Source organism: Micromys minutus, assembly GCF_963924665.1.
Source record: "Micromys minutus genome assembly, chromosome: 9".
NCBI lineage: Eukaryota > Metazoa > Chordata > Mammalia > Rodentia > Muridae > Micromys > Micromys minutus.
In genome coordinates, this window is record NC_137978.1 from 7,018,397 (window position 1) to 7,036,609 (window position 18,213).

Genomic DNA, 18,213 nt, shown 5'->3' on the forward strand with positions numbered 1-18,213 from the left:
TTAGCATCTCTGACTAAAAATAATTTAAAACTGGCAATGATGCTCTAAGTTTGCTCTTCACTATCACCTTCTCAGTCCCCACTACAGAGTGTAATATATTTACTCCCTTGAGGGCTTGAATTTTATTGTTCACACTGTGGGAGCCCCTGGCATATTATAAAGGAATGGGTGATAGGCAATTAGTATTTTAGTACTACTCAAAAGATGGAGTACAGGCCTAAAAAATAGTGAGATGATTAACCAGGAAGTTATTGCAGTGACTCGGGTCAGAAATGGGGTGGCTGTTGATGAAAGTAGTGGTTTTGGATCTAGAGAGTGGCTCAGTGGTTAAGAGCACTGACTGCTCTTCCAGAGGTCTTGAGTTCAATTCCCAGCAACCACATGGTGGTTCACAACCATCTGTAATGGGATCTCATGCCCTCTTCTGATGTGTCTGAAGACAGCTACAGTGTATTCATATACATAAAGTAAATAGTAAGACATTAAAAAAAATAGTGGTTTTAGGAATGAAAGACTGACAGTGTAAAGGCAGTAGGGACTGGAATAGGCTCATCCTATGACTGTGAGTATGGGCTAACTGAGAAAGTCAACAGGGGACATTGGATACACTGATTTCCGTTATCCATGCAACATCCAGGTGGAACTATTCAGTAAAACAGAATGGTCTTGAGCTCTACCAAGGAATGAGATCTGAAGACAAACAAGTACATATGTCAGTTGGAGGAAAGGCATCACTGGAGCTATTTAGTGCCTGTCAAGTTTAACAAGATTTTTGACAAAAATAGGGAACATTGGTGTTTTAGTTTCTTTTCTTCTTTTTGGATAAAAACCCTGACAGAGCAACTGAAGGGAAAACAGGTTTGTTTTCACTCATAGCTCAAGGTGCAGTTTATCATGGCAGGACAGCAAGGCTGCAGGGCTGGAAGCAGCTGCCTCTCTGTTCAGGGAATAGACTAACCCAGATTAAAGTGTGTGCTCCCATACCAATAATCAAGAAAAAAGCCTTTGCAGGCATTCTTAGAAGTTTAGATTAATCAAAACAATCCCTCACAGATAACACCTGAAGGCTTATCACCTACGTGAGTCTAGAGTTTATCAAATTAACACTAACCATCACAATTTGTGTTTAAAGTAGATACAGAAGCAATAAAGAAGATAGGAAAGAAGTAGATTAAATTATTCTTTAATAAGATGATCTGGGAATTTAGCTCAGTGTCGGGAGCACCTGTCTTCCTATCCTGAGGCTCTAAGTTCAGTGTCTGGCACGACAACTCACAATGAGCTTCCACGGTGAGAGTGGGTATAATAGGGAATAATGGAGCAGCAATGAACTTAAACTGTGTAAAACAGAAGACACGCTGTAAACTCTTGAAACCATCACTGTAAAACTCTGCTGTACCGTTCTTTATGCACAGTATGTCTAAGCAAACTTTTGTCATGGCAAGGACCATGTAAGGACTGGGTAAGCTAGAGTTAGATTCTCCACTTAGCTGTGGATCTGGAGGTCAGAACAGAGCTTAGTGGTAGGGTCTAGAATCGGCAGACTCGGTGCCCTGAGCTGAAGACATGTGTGGTATCCGTATTCGTGGTTTCTTTATCAAAGACTATAGGAATCTGGGTGTTCATTTCTCGGTGTATCTTTTTATGCTGATATCATACTGTTCTCGTTGTGAGAGCTTGGTAGTACAGTTGGGAGTCAGGTGGAGGTCTCTCCAGCAGCTCTTTTATCCTTAGCAGTGTCTTAGCTGTCTTGGATTTATTGTGTTTCCATGTAAAGCTGAAGATTGTCCTTTCAATTTCTGTTGAAGAAATTATGTTGGATTTTGTTGTTGATGCCTTTTTAGTTTTTGTGTTTTTTAGTTCATTTGGCTAAGAGTTTATCAGTCTTGCTGATTTTCTCTTTATTTTGTTGATTCTTTGTATATGCTTAACTGATTTGAGCCTGAATTTGATTATTTCTTGCCATCTCCTTTTGGGTGTGATTTCTTCTAGAACTTTGGCTATTAAGTTACTAAGAGGATATTTTCCAGTGTTTTTGTGCAGGCACGTAGTGCTGTGGACGTCTTCTGAGCACGGCCTTCATGCGTCTCCTGTTTGGATATGCTGTACTTCCATCTTCATTCAACTCTAAAGAGGGTTCATATCTTTCTTGACCCATTGTTCATTTTGTAGTGAGTTGTTCAGTTTCTGGGAATTTGTAAGCTTTCAGATGTTTCCATTGCTCTTGATGCCCGGCTTTAGTCTGCAGTGGATAGACAGGATGCAGTGGTTTCAATTTCCTCTTTATGTATTATTGAGGCTTCCTTTGTGGTCAGTTTTTGGAGGTGCTAAGATTGTATATTCTTTTGTTTAGGTGAAATGATCTATAATGATTTATGATGTCAGCTCCAGCCTTTCTGTGCTTAGATTTTATCTGAATGACCAATCTTTTGATGAGAGTATGGTATTAATGTTATCTCTGTCAATATGTGAGAGGCTAGATGTGGTTTTTGCTGTAGTTGTATTCTTTTAGCAACTTGGTTGCTCTTGTATTTGGTGCATAATTAATTGCAATATTTTCTTGATGCATTTTTCATTTAATGAGTATGTAGTATTATTTAACATCTGTTCTGATTAGTTTTGATCTAAAGACTATTTTGTCAGATTAAAATGGCTACCCTGGATTGTTTCTTGGGACCATTTGCTTGAAATATCTTCTGTCCCTGAGATGATGTTTATCCTTTGATGTTAAGATATAATTGAGGCTGGGGAAATAGCTTAGCAATTAAGAACACTGGCTGTTCTTCCAAAGTTCTTGAGTTTAATTTCCAGCATCCACATGGTGGCTCATAGCACTTAAACTGTAGTCCCATGGGATCTGACACCCTCTTCTAGTGTACAGACATACATGCAGACAAAATACCCACCATACATAAACAAATAAATCATTAATTTAGAAAATGGTTGTGTTTCTTAGATGCATCAGAAGGATAGATGCTGTTTCATAATGTGACCATCTGTTAATCAGTGTTTATTGGGTCACTGAGGCCATTGATATTTGGAGTTATTGATATAAAATGTTTATTCTTGTCATTTTGTTGTGGTGGTGTCTTTTTTCCCTATTTTGATTTGCTGTTCTGAGCTTATTTATTCCTTGTATTTTCTTCGGTGTGTTTAACATTTTCATATTGGAAGTTTCTAGTGCCTTCTTAGAGCTAGAATGGTAGATAGTTATTTCTTAAATTTGGTTTCATTGTGGATTATTTTTCTTTGTCCATCTATTTTGACTGAAGGTTTTGTTGGGTTTAGTAATCTGGGATGACTCCTGTGTCACTGAGAGTTTGTAGAACATTTGTCCAGGTCCTTCTGCCTTTTAGAAGGCTCCATTGGGGGGGGGGCGTTATTCTAATAGGTCTGCCTGTATATGCACTTGGCCTTTTTCCTTGCAGCTTTTAATACTCTTTCTTCTGTAAGTTTAGTATTTTTGTTATTATGTATCTGGAGAATTTCATTTCTGGTCCAGTCTATCTGGTGTTCTGTGTGCTTCTTGTACTTTGATAGGCACTTCCTTTTTTGGTGAGGGAAATTTCCTTCTATGATTTTGTAGAACGTGTTCCATGTGCCTTTGACCTGGGATGCTTCTTTCTCTATTTCTATTAGTCTTAGAGTTGGTTTTTTCATAGTTTCCAAGATTTTCTGGATGCTTTGTGCCAGGAGGTTTGTTTTGGTTTTTGTTTGCTTGTTTGTTTGGCTGGGTGGTTTTAACACTTTCCTTGACTGAAGTATCAATTTCTTCTGACTTGTCTCCTGTATTTTGTTGGTATGGCTTGCCTGAGTTTCCTATTTGAGTTCCTAAATTTTTCATTTGGTTTTTAGTGATTCCATTTCTACTTTCATGTTCTGAACTGTTGTTTTTTCATTTTATTCTACTAGATTTTATTAGTAGATTCATATCCTCCCTAAGTATTCATAATAGCTATTTTGAAGTCTTTGTATTGGAATACTTGCGGCTTGTTATGGTAGTGTTCCTGGCCTCTAATGAAGACATATTATCCTGAGTCTTCCTGGCTGCTATTAATTGTGTTTTTATGCTGGCATATGGGTTTGGGATAATTGTCATTCTGGTTATTTTATTTATTTATTTTAAGATTTATTTATTTATGATGGTACACTGTAGCTGTCTTCAGGCACACCAGAAGAGGGCATCAGATTCATTACAGATGGTTGTGAGTCACTATGTAGTTGCTGGGATTTGTACTTAGGACCTTTAGAAGAGTAGTCAGTGCTCTTAACCACTGAGCCATCTCTCCAGCCCATTCTGTGTCTTGTTATCTGATCTTTGTTAGATTTTCTATTCCTTGGTTTCTGATGCCCTCTCTGGGTCTTGGGAGCTTGTGGCACCCGTGGGCGGCCTGCTTGGAGGTACTTCTGAGCACCTCGTGTTGTGGTCATTGCAGTTCCCCAAGTAGAACTTGTTTCCAGGTATCTAGGGCTGACACACAGGAATGGGGATGGGCTGGAATGGGAAGGGCACTGAGAAGGTCCACAGGAGGGAAGAAAACAGGTCTGCTTCAAAGATGTGATTCCCTGAAGGATCTGATTTTCTGGCCACAGTGGGTTTCTAGGGAGAGAGTGTTCTCTGGTGTTGGTGCCTGAGACAAAGGGAGAAGTGAGAAGGAACACTGTAGGAGAAAATCTACTAGTTCCCTGGAGTGAAGCCAGACCAGGAGAGACCACAGCAGTTGGTCTGCTACAGAGCCAGGGTAAGACTAGGAAGTTTGAATTGGTGGATGGGCTGGAGAGTGAAAATCAGAGTCACATGGCTGATCTGATCCCTTGCGTGAGCGGAGGTTCCAGACACAGGGCTGGGGTGTGCGGAAGGAAGGCTGCAGGAGAAACTGGACTTCGATCCCTGGAGTCCATTCGTCCTTTTAACAGTCAGCTTACATTGCGTATATTTCATTACTTTAAAATATGTTTCAGAATTGCATCTTTTTCTACTAAACTTTGATTTTGTTTTATTTGTAGTATTGGGATTGAACCTAGGACCTCACACAAGCTAAGCAAACACCTAGCGCTGAGCCATGATCCTAGCCCTTTCCTTTTGCAGAGAAACAAAAGCACATTTTATTTTGGCTGTCTTAAATGTTGACAATTTCCCTTTCACAGAACTTTGCCAGAGTGAAAATGCAAGTCACAATGTCACTGTCCTCTTTGGTGGGTACATCTCAGAATTTTAATGAAGAATTCTTAAGACGCTCTCTAAAAACTATTCTGACATATGCTGAAGAAGATCTAGAATTGAGGGAAACCACGTTTCCTGATCAGGTGAGAAATGCTGCTGCTGCTGCTGTGTGTGTGTGTGTGTGTGTGTGTGTGCTCACGAGAGTGCACATGTGTTATTCATACATGTGAAGGCCCAGAGGTCAAGGTTGGTTGTCATTCTTCAGTCACGTCCCTGCCTTCTCTCACTGAACCTGGAGATCCTAGTGTGGCTAGGATGCTGACAGGAAGGCCCAAAGGCCCTCCTGTCTTTGCCTGGAATTACATGAAATGCCAGCTGCCACACCCGGCCTGAGGGTGGCCTGTTGGTGCTGAGGATGGACTCAACCATCTCCACAGCCACCTGTTCTTACAATAGTTAATCTGCGCGTGTAATTCTGCTCACTTTACGTAGGCAGTCCCTGCCTGATAATCAATATTAGCTTGCCTTTAGGAAAATCAGTGAGAAACAGTTCCCTCCTGTTTTCGTTCTTTGCTGAAGAGTACCCTCGCTCTGCCACACCCACATACTTGCTGTAACTTGTTTTCAGAGTTCTAGAAGCTTCTTAAAAACTAGCTTTCAGACTCATTCAGTTACTGGGAATGAATGACAAAAAGTATTTCTGTGATTCTCTACTGCAGGTCCAAGATTTGGTTTTTAATCTCCATATGATCCTTTCTGACACTGTTAAGATGAAGGAACACCAGGAGGACCCCGAGATGCTGGTTGACCTCATGTACAGGTGACCTTCACGTGACGCACCACTGTCTGCATTATGGGATTAGAAAGACACTTGAGTAACATTCGAAGAGACCAATGTAAAGCAGTGTTTAAGTGCCTTTGTAACACAGATGTATTGATGTGTGGGTACTTGGCTTGTATGCATGTCTGTACCACCTCAGTGCCTGGTGTCCGTAGAAGGCAAAGACCGCTTTTCTGAGGCTACTTCTTTGTCAGTGCTTTTAAACTACTCAGTCTGGACTGGAGAGATGGCTCAGTGGTTAAGAGCGCTTTCTGCTCTTGCAGAGGACCCGGCTTCAGTTTTCAGAACCATCTACCACTGTTCCCCGCAACCTTTCATTCTCTGCTCTCCATGAGCACCAGGCACACTGGGTGGATAGGCATGCGTGAACTCGAAACACACACACACACATGAAGTAAAAGTTAAAAATTAGCCTCAGCTTGCTGCTATGTTGTGGGGCTGCAGTGCAAGGGGTCAAAAGTAGAGCCTCAGAATACAGTACATTTATTGCTTGCCAAAAATATAAAAAGAATTTTTAAAAAATGAATTCAGTATTTTAGATCTCAAACTTCTTGGAAAAGTCATAAGCCCACATTTTAAATGTAAAAAGCAATCTTTAAAAAAATAGTATATGACTATATAATGTAATATGAATTGTCATAATTTCAAATTGTAGTTATGGTTAGAGATAGTGTTTCTAGGGACATTATATCTTGTTAGACACAGAAACAGAACTCGGAGTTTTCTTTCTCTGTGGCTCTCTCTTTCACAGTTTTGTTCATCATAAGACACAAAAGTAAAGCAAAAGACACACACAAAAAAAAAAAAACAAAACTCTTCAAATAAAGATGTATATTTTCTATTTTTCCTTATATATTCATATATATATAAGTATTTATTATATATTTAATATATAAATGTATATATTATATAAAATACATTATTATATATTTTATAATTTAAATGATTGTTTTCTTAGCAGCCACATAGCATATCTCTTTACCCCAGCCCAAAATGTGCACCATAGTGACTTCTTTATCCATACACAATGACATTTTCTAGCCATTTAAACACTTGTTATAGCAATTTGATGTACCGGCAGGATCTTGTCCAGGTAAATCTGAGTAGCCCTCTGAACTCCCAGTCAGTTTGGGAAGCTGGCAGCTACTGAAAATCATTTCTGTTCTGATTAGAATTGCTAAGGGCTACCAGACATCTCCAGACCTGCGCCTGACCTGGTTGCAGAACATGGCCGGCAAACACTCTGAACGGAGCAATCATGCTGAAGCTGCTCAGTGCCTGGTCCACTCAGCAGCCCTTGTTGCTGAGTATCTGAGCATGCTAGAAGACCGGAAGTATCTTCCTGTTGGATGTGTAACCTTCCAGGTAGGGATCTGCTGTGTGTATGTGAGATCAAGATATGGCCCTTGGTTTTTACTTTAACCTGGTTGTATGGAATCCTTCAGTGAGTAAAGAAAGCAGGAAGTAAGGCTAGACCTTTGCAAGGTGAATGGCAGTGCACTCTTAGATTACACTCTTTTGTCTCCATGCTGCTCTGAGAATGTAATCAGGGCATGTACACCACCACTGAGATAGTAAAGAGAACCTGATTTTTAAATTGGGGACTGAAATTAGAGCTTTGATCCTAGGTCCTCTGGAAGAACAGCCAGTGTTCTTAAGTGCTGAGCCATCTTGATTTTCTTTCCTACAAATGTTTTTAATCGTATGTGTTCATGATGTGCTTCCGTTCAACTGTGAAGACCAGAGGACAATTTTTTCCTACAAGTTGCTGTTGGGAGAAGTTTTCTGGCAACAGTCTTGTAATTTTATCATCATCTTAAAGTGGCTGTGCACAAGGCTGACTCCAGAGTCTCTCCGGCTGAGCATGGGCTCTGCTGCTTAGGTTCTACTTCAGCTTCTCTTCTTAGCCTTAGCTAACTAACAGTGACTCTAGTTGTCACTTCATGTCTATGGAAAGTGATTCATTGCCAATACCTCTCCAATACTTTTCCCTAGAATATTTCATCTAATGTATTAGAAGAGTCTGCTGTCTCAGATGATGTGGTATCTCCAGATGAAGAGGGCATTTGCTCTGGAAAGTACTTCACCGAGTCAGGACTCGTGGGTTTACTGGAACAAGCAGCTGCTTCCTTCTCTATGGTAGGTGACCTTGTTTACTCTGTCCCACAGTTTCCTGATCCATAAATGACACCAATGTCAGTGTCTCTGCCTTGTACCCGTGCCTTTCTTTCGAGAACATTTGCTCCCGGGGCCCTTAAGAGCTGTCCTTCCCGCTCTGCTTCTGCTGCTCCCACTGTGTGCACCCTAGTGTCCTGTGGCTGTCCCAGTGTTTGCATTTACTTGTTTTTGAACCAGGTTAATCTGCAACAGTTATTTTCTTGGTTTACAAAATATTTTATGAAACCTTTAAATTTTTAAAAAAAGATTTATTTATTTATGTATATGTGTACACTGTAGCTGTCTTCAGACACACCTGAAGTGGGTATTAGATCTCATTACAGATGGTTGTGAGCCACCATGTGGTTGCTGAGAATTGAACTCAGGACCTCTGGAAGAGCAGTCAGTGATCTTAACCTCTGAGCCATCTCTCTAGCCCCGGAAACCTTTAAGTTTTAAAAAAAGAAAGAACAAATTAAAATTTCTCTAAGCTTTTAAGCTCTGTCTGAGTAGATTAACACACTTTTACAATGTTTCTCTCAGATGAGTTGGAGATAATTTTTTCCTATATGTTGAACTGTGCCTGTGCAGTGAACCTTCCTGGGTTTTGAAGGACTGGCTCTTGCCTGTCAGTACCCTGCATCCTTACCTTCCTGTCCTGGAGTCATTGCTCCCTTCCACCTGTATGTGAAGATAGAAGCCGAAGCCGCCAAGGGGATACAGGACAGGGCATTTATAGACGGAACGTAGCCTAACCTCCCTAACCTCGAGCCTCTATGATAGACTGAGTCCCTGCTTCCTTTGATTTTACTGCGTAGTGTCCCAGCACCAGTTGGGACCATGAACGGCTAAGAGCAAAGCTTGAGAAGGTGTCCAGAGCTTCTCTGCTCCCCTAGAGCCGCGATTTCTCCTCCAGGCCCTACCTTCCCTTCTGCAGCACACTGCTTAAGTACGGCGAGCTCAGGCTGAGCTCCAGGCTTAGCAGCTTGGTTATTCAGTCTGTGCAGGTCTTGCTTCTCTTAACTGTTAAACACAGCTAATAATAATTTGTCCCTTGGGTTGGCATGAGGAAGGGATAAAGGTTCATATGTGGGGGGTGCTCCTTGTTTAGTCAGTGCTGGTGCACAGGCATTATTGTGATCTTTATCTTCGCTGGTCCTTAGAACCCACATGTTTGAGTATAATGAATGTTCTCTTAAAAATTGGTTTTCAGAATTTGGTCCTTTCAAAAATGTCCTATTTCCAAGAAGCGTGTCCATTTCGTTTTTGTCATAGACTGGAGGGTTTTTGCTTCTGACAGTAATTTAGTAAATTTTCTGTGTCTGAATGTATATGCTGTTTCAGTAATTCATAGAAGTACATTTAGCTTAAAGACTAGTGGTCTGTTGTGCAGAAACTTTTCTAATATTATTAGATTAACACTGTTTTTTACGTTTTTGGTTTAATTAAGATGTTTACTAGAGAATTTTAGTTATGCTAAATTTATTTTCCCATTGAAGCTACATTATTGCTTAAAGTTCTCTTGTGATCCAGCCTGTGATCATGGACGTCTTAGCCTCGGGAAAGCACATTTGCTGGTGTGCCACACCCTGGGAAGGCCATGTTCTCCTCCATCCCAGTGCTGTCGGCAGGAGAGGGAGGGCGGCTTCAATGCAGACTCGCCAAACCCTGTATGTCCTTAAAGATCACGGTAGCTAAAGACTCTCCCAAGAATTTCTTAGGAAGCAGCCTCCTATGCCAACTTACAGTTTTGGAAAGGTAAATGATTGAGGTTTTTCCAGAGGCTACAGATGATCTGATTATAAGAGAGTAGAGATCTGTTACCTATATAATAATTGAATTTCTTGCAGTTCTCAGAATTTATATGCACATATAAATGGTTACCTTAGTAAAGTCATTATAGGGAAGACAGGAATAGGGTGTCCAGTTCGAATTATATATCAACATAAGTATTCATGGATATATAGAGTATAAAAACATACCCACTTGAGTCCTTTCAAAGAAAATGATACATTACATAAACTCGGCTTTTAAGCTGTAATACGCTTAAAAGACCTATTGGGAAAGCTTGTCTTAATAAATGGTGGACTTACCATTATTACCATCTAATCATCTTACTTTTCATTTATCTAAAAGAAAGCAGCATCTCACAGATATTATTTTTGTAGGCTGGAATGTACGAAGCAGTTAATGAGGTTTACAAAGTACTCATTCCTATTCATGAAGCTAATCGGGATGCAAAGAAGCTCTCCACAATCCATGGCAAACTCCAGGAAGCATTCAGCAAAATAGTTCATCAGGTAACAGTTCCTACTTCTGACTTTATTAGCTGGGGGAGTGTCTACAGACCTTAACACTGCTTTGTGCTCACACCTAGTCAAATCCCACGGAATGGCCATTTTACTTGGGTTAAAAAATAGTTCATAGTTAAAACCAGACTTATTAACAACAACAACAAAAAAGAATGAATTTATCTAAGGTAGTTATCACTATTAGAAACTCCTCAAATGACTCTTTCCTTTGTCAGATTTTTGAATTATTACTATTTAGCAATGTTTTGGAATTTTATTTCTGTATTACATTGTAGAATATAATTATGGGTTTGATATTTAAATTAGCACCTGTTTCTCTGTTGCCAAAATAATTTTATGTGTAAGTTAACTTTTTTGTTGAATGACGTGAAAGTGTAATGAAATCCTAGTATTCTTACTGCTGTAGCTGTTTCTCCTATCTGCACCCTCACCCACAGTGTTTCTGATATAAAACAGTGATGAAACAAGTCCTTACGCAGTTTATAGAGTGATTTTTAGTACTTTACTTTCCCCAAAATAGAATCAATTCAACTTTGTTGGAAAGTGAAATAGACTCTTAGTGGCAGGTGCCTTCTCATTAAGTCATTGGCTCCACTGAAATTTCCCTTTTGGGCCTCCTCCTCTTCCTCGTGCATGACTGCTCCCTTCACAGGCACAGCATCCACAAGGCAGTGGAGGAGTGACCGACTGCCCACTCCTGCATGTAGTTCTAGAATAGGTTCACTGTTTACTGTTTGACCACCACGGCCAAGCTGTTACAGGTGAATAGACAGAATCTGAAAGTAAAGTAGGTTGTTCCTGTTAAGCCAGAACTCTATTGTAATCTTCTAAAATACTGAAGTTGCAATAGATTGGTTAGGTTTCATGGTAGTAACAGGTACTTTTTATAATCAGTTAAGCACATGCTCTGAGGAACTTCATCTGCCTTGAGAGCTCTATGATGCAAATTTTATGTATCCAGTCTGCCACATGTACAGCTACTAGTGGTTTTCCAGGAAGTTCCATCCATTTGATTCAGTTCCTGTTATTTGGCAAAACTGAAGTGTGTGTGCTGTTTAACCTGGATGCTTCAGTGGGATGAAGCCTGGTAGGCAGAGATCTGAGTTAGACACGAAACAGAATAGCGGCAGATTCCCTTTCCGTAAAATGTATACTTAGACTGAAAATGTACCTTTACTTTTAAAAGCTTAGCTTTTCAAAGGCAAAATTTTAGGAATTGAGTTTTGCACAACTGTGTTATAAAATTTTTGTCTATCTTAGATGATAAAATATGTTCTATTTAAATTGTTTTGTTATCCTGAGGAGAAGAATTTGGTATGGTACCGTATAACTGACCTTCCTTTGGCCTCTTTGTTCTTTTGAACAGTTTTTTATGACTTGCCCTTTTTTTTTTCTTTTTTCTTTTTCTTTTTTTACTTTTCATTACACAGAGTACTGGCTGGGAGGTAGGTAATGCTTTAGTTAGTTAAAGACACTAGTAGATGGATTTGACCAGATTTCTTATGCCGATGCTTTGCCCACATGTGCTAGCTGTGGGCATTCTGTTGCTGTCTGCTTACCAACTGAATTCATTAACCAAAGAAATGTTAAAATACTGTAAGTTATTTTAAGACCTGTTTGATGTAGAGGTTCTAGGCAGTGCATGGAAACCGTTTCACTAATGAGATTCTTTGGTAAATGAGCCACTGTGTCACCACCCGGTTTGTTCTTATCCTTTGACGTGTTTCTGTCATCAACACTTAGACAGATGTTTTTCTTACCCATGCTTCACTCACTCACAGAGGTCGATTTATATGTCATTGCTCAGAGGTATAGTAGGAAATATTGTATTTGTCTGCTGCTGTCAGTCAGAGGACACACTATTTTCTAAGCCTTTGTTAGGAGAAAGATGATCTGAGTGTTATGCCCTGGTATCCTGTCGGTAAAGGTGGTCGCACACTGGAGAGAACTAAATGCAGGTGGGAAGTGGCCGTGCTGGAATTGATAAATGGTGCTTAATTTGATCATGAGTCACTTTGCCCTGGGTATAGCCCTTACCCCAGGAAAGAAATTAATTTTGGTAACAAATTTAGTTGGTGGAGCAAGATGAACTAAGAAAACTTAGCATTTAAAAATTTGACATCAGGACAGAATATGCAGTCACTGATAATTGGATACTAGTCCCAGAAAGCTCTGAATACCCCAGAAACAACTCACAGGCCATATGAAGCTCAAAAAAAGAAAGGCCAAAAAGTGGAAGCCTCATTCCTTCTTAGAAAAAAACCAAAACACACATACACACACACACACAAATAAGTGTATAGCACCCTCTCAGAGTCGGGTACACCTAGACCTTAAATCATTAATAACTCAAGAGCTAAGAAGATAGCCTTGTGACAATTTTTGATATTTAAAAATCATTCTGTTTAATCTATACACACCAAGAAAACTTTGACTATTTCCATGTTACGTTTTGTTTTACGTGTACTTTTTGTTATGGTAACTAGTGAGATTTCAATGCATACTATCAAACCTTTAAAAAAATCAAGTACTGACAAAAATACATTCATATAGTTTTATGCCAAAATGCTTTTAATAATCTGTACATATATCTCTGTTTTTTCAAATAAAGTTGTAAGAAAAAAATTGGCATCGTATTCTGATAGTGTTTATTCCTGCATAATGAAGACATTTGCTTCCTTTTATGTAGTAGTTAAACTTGGAATGTTAAATATAAAATATATCTTATTTGAAATTGAATTTTTCATCTTTTTGTGAAGGAGAAAATTCTCTAATTTAAGCCCTAATAGGGAATATGGCCTTGGGCTAGGTGTGTGGTAAGAGTTCTGACTTTGCCTCTCAACTTACACTGGCTGAATATACTAGGCTTCTTGACTTGATTCCTTACAATGCTTGTTTAAAGACCCAGAAAGAAAACCTTAGACAGATGTTACCATTGGATGTCTTCCCATTCTGAAATAGTACCTGCCTCTCCTTGTCTTTACATGAGCCATCACATTTACATGTACCTTTGTCCTCCAGATTAAACGTGTGTAACCTCATTAATACCTAAAATGTAGTCTCTTGTTTCTGTGGCTTCCTCTAGATACATGCAGAATCTTGCCACAGCCATCCCCAAGGGCTAGGGCTCCTTGTGGGTATTCTAACAGGAGACAGAATTTGCTGAAACCTAGACAGGAAATTAAGAATGTGTTAAACCTCTGAGCAGTTTTTTTACTAGTCTGCTTGATGCTAAATCGACCCCTGGACAGTATCCCGTCCTGGCTTCCACACTAACCCACCCTCCATCGAGTTCTGCATGGTAAAGGTTGTGCAGCCCTCACTCCTCATTTGCATCTTCCTCACTGCCTGCGCTGGATCTTCAGCTCCATGGCGTCCGAACTTGGTGCACGTGTGTTTTTTGCTGTACTTGTTAAATTTAAGTGGATGCTTGCATTTTAAAAATGTGTTTGCTACCATTTGCTGCTTAAATGTTTTGAAATTCCCCTAATTAAAATGCTTTCTGTTTTCTCTCTCTTGCCCCTGGTTGCTGACCTACTCCCTCCTTTTACTATTGTCTATTGTGGTAAGTTCCTACCTTGTGAATATTTTCCTGTTTAACTCTGACAGCTTCAGTGATTTCATTTTTTTCTGAAAACTGTTTCTTAGCTAATTTCTTAGTATTCTCATGGAACGATACCTAGTAAGGACAATTTATATATAGTATAAGGTTCTTTGAGTCTGCATTGTTCCTCATTCTGTTCTTGACTCAGTAGAAATTATTTGACTTGGCAAAGCTTTTGGGGAGATAGTGTGGGAGGCAGAGGGAGCTCTGGGCCGCATGGAGCTGGTTATTGAAGTGTTCACTTGACAAGTGACGTGTTGTGAAGCTCTCAAGAGCTTCCGCAGTTTGCTGCCATACTTTGTTCTTAATGTCTGAGTTTTCATTTTCTCCAAAGCCCACTTACTGCTCTCTGAATAACATGAAATAAGTCATTTCTTATGGTGCACTTAGAATATTTTTAAAAGAAAAAATTTATTTCTGTGTGAAAATTTGATGACCATTTCACATTTTGTGTACATCATTTATTTTTGAAAGACATATTTGTTCATTTGCCAAATAGTTATCAATCTCTTTGAAGAAATTCATCACTGTAAGCTCATTTTTTCAAAACAATTAATTCTATTCAAATATTGATAGCACAGTCACATGACATTTCTCTATTTAAAAAAGGTACATTATTTATTATTCTCTTTAAAGGGAATACCATTCTCTCCTCCATGTACCTTTTTTTATCCAGAACAGCTAGAAAGTAAACTTTTTAAAGATAAACCCTGATGCACTTCTGTCCCCTATTCTTTGACCTAGAAGCATCTAAAATGATTACCTTAAACTCATTACTGAACTGGATGAACATAGATGCGAGTTAATGCTTTGGGTTTTGTGTGCTCAGAAATGCTGACTACAGTTCTGGCTTCTTCACTAATGTTAAATTAAATATTGTAATTCATCCAGGTAAATAAAATGAATGCAGAATTAGAAACCGCTGATTGCAGTGGGGGAGAGGAATGAGCTGAGTGAGGAGTGGTTTTGTTTCTGTTTTGTTTTGTTTTTTGTTTCAAAGACAGAGCATAAGATACTGTTAGGTTGCAGGGGAGAATGGGTAGAAAGCACTCATGGGTCTCTAACTCTGGAACAAGATTCTAACTCTAAGATTCTGGCTACCGGATCATTGAGTGGGAAGAACTGTGTGTCTGAGGGGACGTGCTCTGTGGAGCGCTGTCTCCCTGGAGGCAGACTGGAAGGTGGAGCTAGTAGGACCTTGCCAGACTTGCCAGACTTGCCTCCTCTGCTCTCTGTGGTCAGTAAACTGTAGATGATATTGGATCTGACATCTTTTCTGGTGATAGAGACATGTAAGGGTTAGAACTGAACTTCAGATTAGAAACCGGTTGGGCTGAATCTGAGGTAAGTATGTCTGTGGAGCTGCCACTTGACTTTTATGCTGCATTATACGAGAAAGATCTGCAAAGTACAAAAGCAGTCATGGAAGAGGACGGCACTGTAAGACAGGAGACAGAGCCAACAGGAGAGGGACTCAGCAGGCATGTGGTCTATGCTTGGAATCCCAGGACTGAGGAGGCTGAGGCTGGAGGATCTAGGGTTCAAGGCCAGTCTTTGCTACTTAGGGAGCTCTAGGCTACCCTGGACTACATGAAACCCTGCTTTAAAACTGCAACAAAACAAAGAATAAGTTAAAAATAAGTTGAATTACTTAAAGAACTTCACAGGAATTCTTAAGAAAAACACCAAAGAGGTGAAGACAACTCAAAAGCTGTTCTGGGGTCCTGGGGTTTCTGTTTGTGCATAGACTATGGGAAAGATGTAGCTGAAGTAAAGGTTGATTTGAGTGTCACATAAACTTGCCGGAGGTTGGTTTTTTTGTTTTAATTTTGTTTTGTTTTCTTTCATTTGTAACATGAGGAAAGAAATAGTGGTACCAGTCACAGAATTCTGCCAAATATTAATGTAATACATGTAGGCTGGGCATGCTGTTACATGTCTGTAGGTCCAGCCGTCTGTAGATTGAAGCAGGATGATTGGGAGGGCAAGGCCAGTGTAGGCTAAAAACCTAAACAGAAAAGAAAGTTAATACAGTAATGCAGTGTTTCTCACTCAGCATATACTCAGGCATTTGGAGATCACGTTTCTTGCTGCTGTGCTCACACTATTGACACCACCATTACCCTCACTAGGAGTGTGTTGGTGTTGTTGTTAATGCTGATATAATGGGGATCAGACCCATAGACTCCATGAAATCTAGACAAGTGCTGGACTGCTGAGCTATCCCCAGCTCCTGCTGGAATCTTAATTTAAGATTTAAGCGAAGACGCCATGTTCAATGACACATCCTGTGGTCCCACCTATTCCAGAGGAGGGGCAAAAACGATCGCATGTTTGAGGCCAATCTGGAAATTTTAGCAAAGTTTTATTTCAGCATAGAAAGTGAAAAAGAAAAGGGGATGAGTTACCGTCCATTGCTAGAGAGCATGGAAAGCCTGGGATCAGCCTCTAAGTCTCCCCAAACCTTCAAAAAATCAGCAAGATGTTCCATGTAATATGTTCCCAGGTAGAATTTGTAGTCAGAAGAGTCTGACAAATGGTCTTTAGAAAGACTAGGCCTAACAGAAGCAAAGGAGATGAGCACTCTGTCCACTACTGATATGTCTGTGTGGAAGTCGTGTAGGAAACAGCCCAGTGTCCTTTTGCAAGTGCACACTAGCCCAACAGGCTTCTTCGTTAGCAAAGAGAACAAAGCTAGAACAGATATAAGTGTTTCATATGGGACATAGTTTTCTTTGTTGGTGCATAGTTTCATCTTAACCTACAGAGTTATGAAAACTGTAAGTAAAACTTATGAAGAATAAACTATACACACACACACACACACACACACACACACACACATATATATAAAATGTGGGAATGGTGTAAAATTCAGAATGAATTCTAAACAGTAAAGGAAATAATGCCAACTTATAGGAAAGTTATTCAAAACAAAAGAAAATTAAGTTGGAGGAATGTTTTTGTTTTCCCCTGCAAGTAAAGCTACATGATTATGTTTTGAAAACTGGATATTGGCCAGTAGGTGAGCAGTAGAGAATTCTAAATCAAAATATCATTATTCAGACTATTGGCCCCTCTTTGTCTGTACTCGCCCACTAGAGCACACAGATGTGCATGTGTGTACACACACACACACACACACACACACACACACACACACACACACAGAGGCACACACGCACCATCTCAGAACACCTTGTTGTTTCTCTGATGCTCATCTCCTGTGTTTCAGTTCATTTCTCTGTCCACACACACTGTTCTCACTATTCTCCATCCTGCTCCTTAAATACATCAGGGAGGCTCTTGCCTCAGAGCCTCTGCACTGACTGGTTCTTCCTCTGGCTGGAGTATATTTTCCTCAGGAATCAATATGAATCGCTTTATACCTCTTTCTTTAGCTGTCACTGCTTGATGAGACCTCTCTCTCTCTCCTCTCTGGTGAAGTCATGTGTTGTAATGCCTGACTTACCTTTGGCATTCAGTACTTGAATGGCTAGTTGGATGGTTTCCTTCACATATGTTCCCATTTATGATTAGATCTCACTTCTTTTTCTCCTCTATCTACTGGAATGTCCTCTCCTTTTTCCTCTGTTCACTTGGATCCCCCCTTTTAATGTTGAGCCCTGTGGATGGCTAGAACCCTAACTGTGATTTAGCTCCAACAAGATTAATCTATTCTTAATAGTACTCATTACACTATGTACTAATTTAAGTTGTAATAATTTTATATTTTATTCTTTTGATGAGCAAGTCTTATATTTATTCTGTTAGTGGAGATAATTAATAGCTAACATAATAATACCAATACAAAAAGTATAGGTAGTTAAGTTTGAGTCAGATTTAGGCAGTGAGCTCATGGTACCCTCCCCATTAGGTCACATCACAAGATTGTGTGTGTTTTGGGATCATATACATTATGGGGTGTCTCTAGAAAGACCAATAAAATTGGAGCAGGATAGTAATTGCTGTTATTTCATGAGTGAGAGTTGGAAAGCTGAGGGAAGTGAGTCCTAATGGCTGTCTTTAAATAATATTAAGGATTTAAAATAATATTTTAACTTGGAAGGCTCTTAAGCCATGCAGCTAGAATAGACTATTTTATTATTGTTGGTTTTCAGGAGGACCGTTTTTC

General features: G+C 39.6%; 1 protein-coding gene across 4 annotated transcripts in view; it reads left to right on the forward strand.

Moving 5' to 3' along the window:
* Positions 1–18,213, forward strand: part of DOCK7 (dedicator of cytokinesis 7) — a 174,791-nt gene that overhangs the window by 145,161 nt on the left and 11,417 nt on the right. For 2 of the 4 annotated variants that reach the window (XM_080921575.1, XM_080921577.1), the window contains 6 exons: positions 5,149–5,307; positions 5,884–5,984; positions 7,178–7,370; positions 8,001–8,144; positions 10,331–10,462; positions 11,905–11,919. In XM_080921575.1, coding sequence (XP_080777701.1) covers positions 5,149–5,307; positions 5,884–5,984; positions 7,178–7,370; positions 8,001–8,144; positions 10,331–10,462; positions 11,905–11,919 — 744 coding nt within the window. The remainder of the gene's footprint in view (positions 1–5,148; positions 5,308–5,883; positions 5,985–7,177; positions 7,371–8,000; positions 8,145–10,330; positions 10,463–11,904; positions 11,920–18,213) is intronic. The other 2 variants (XM_080921576.1, XM_080921578.1) reach the window with 1 other exon arrangement.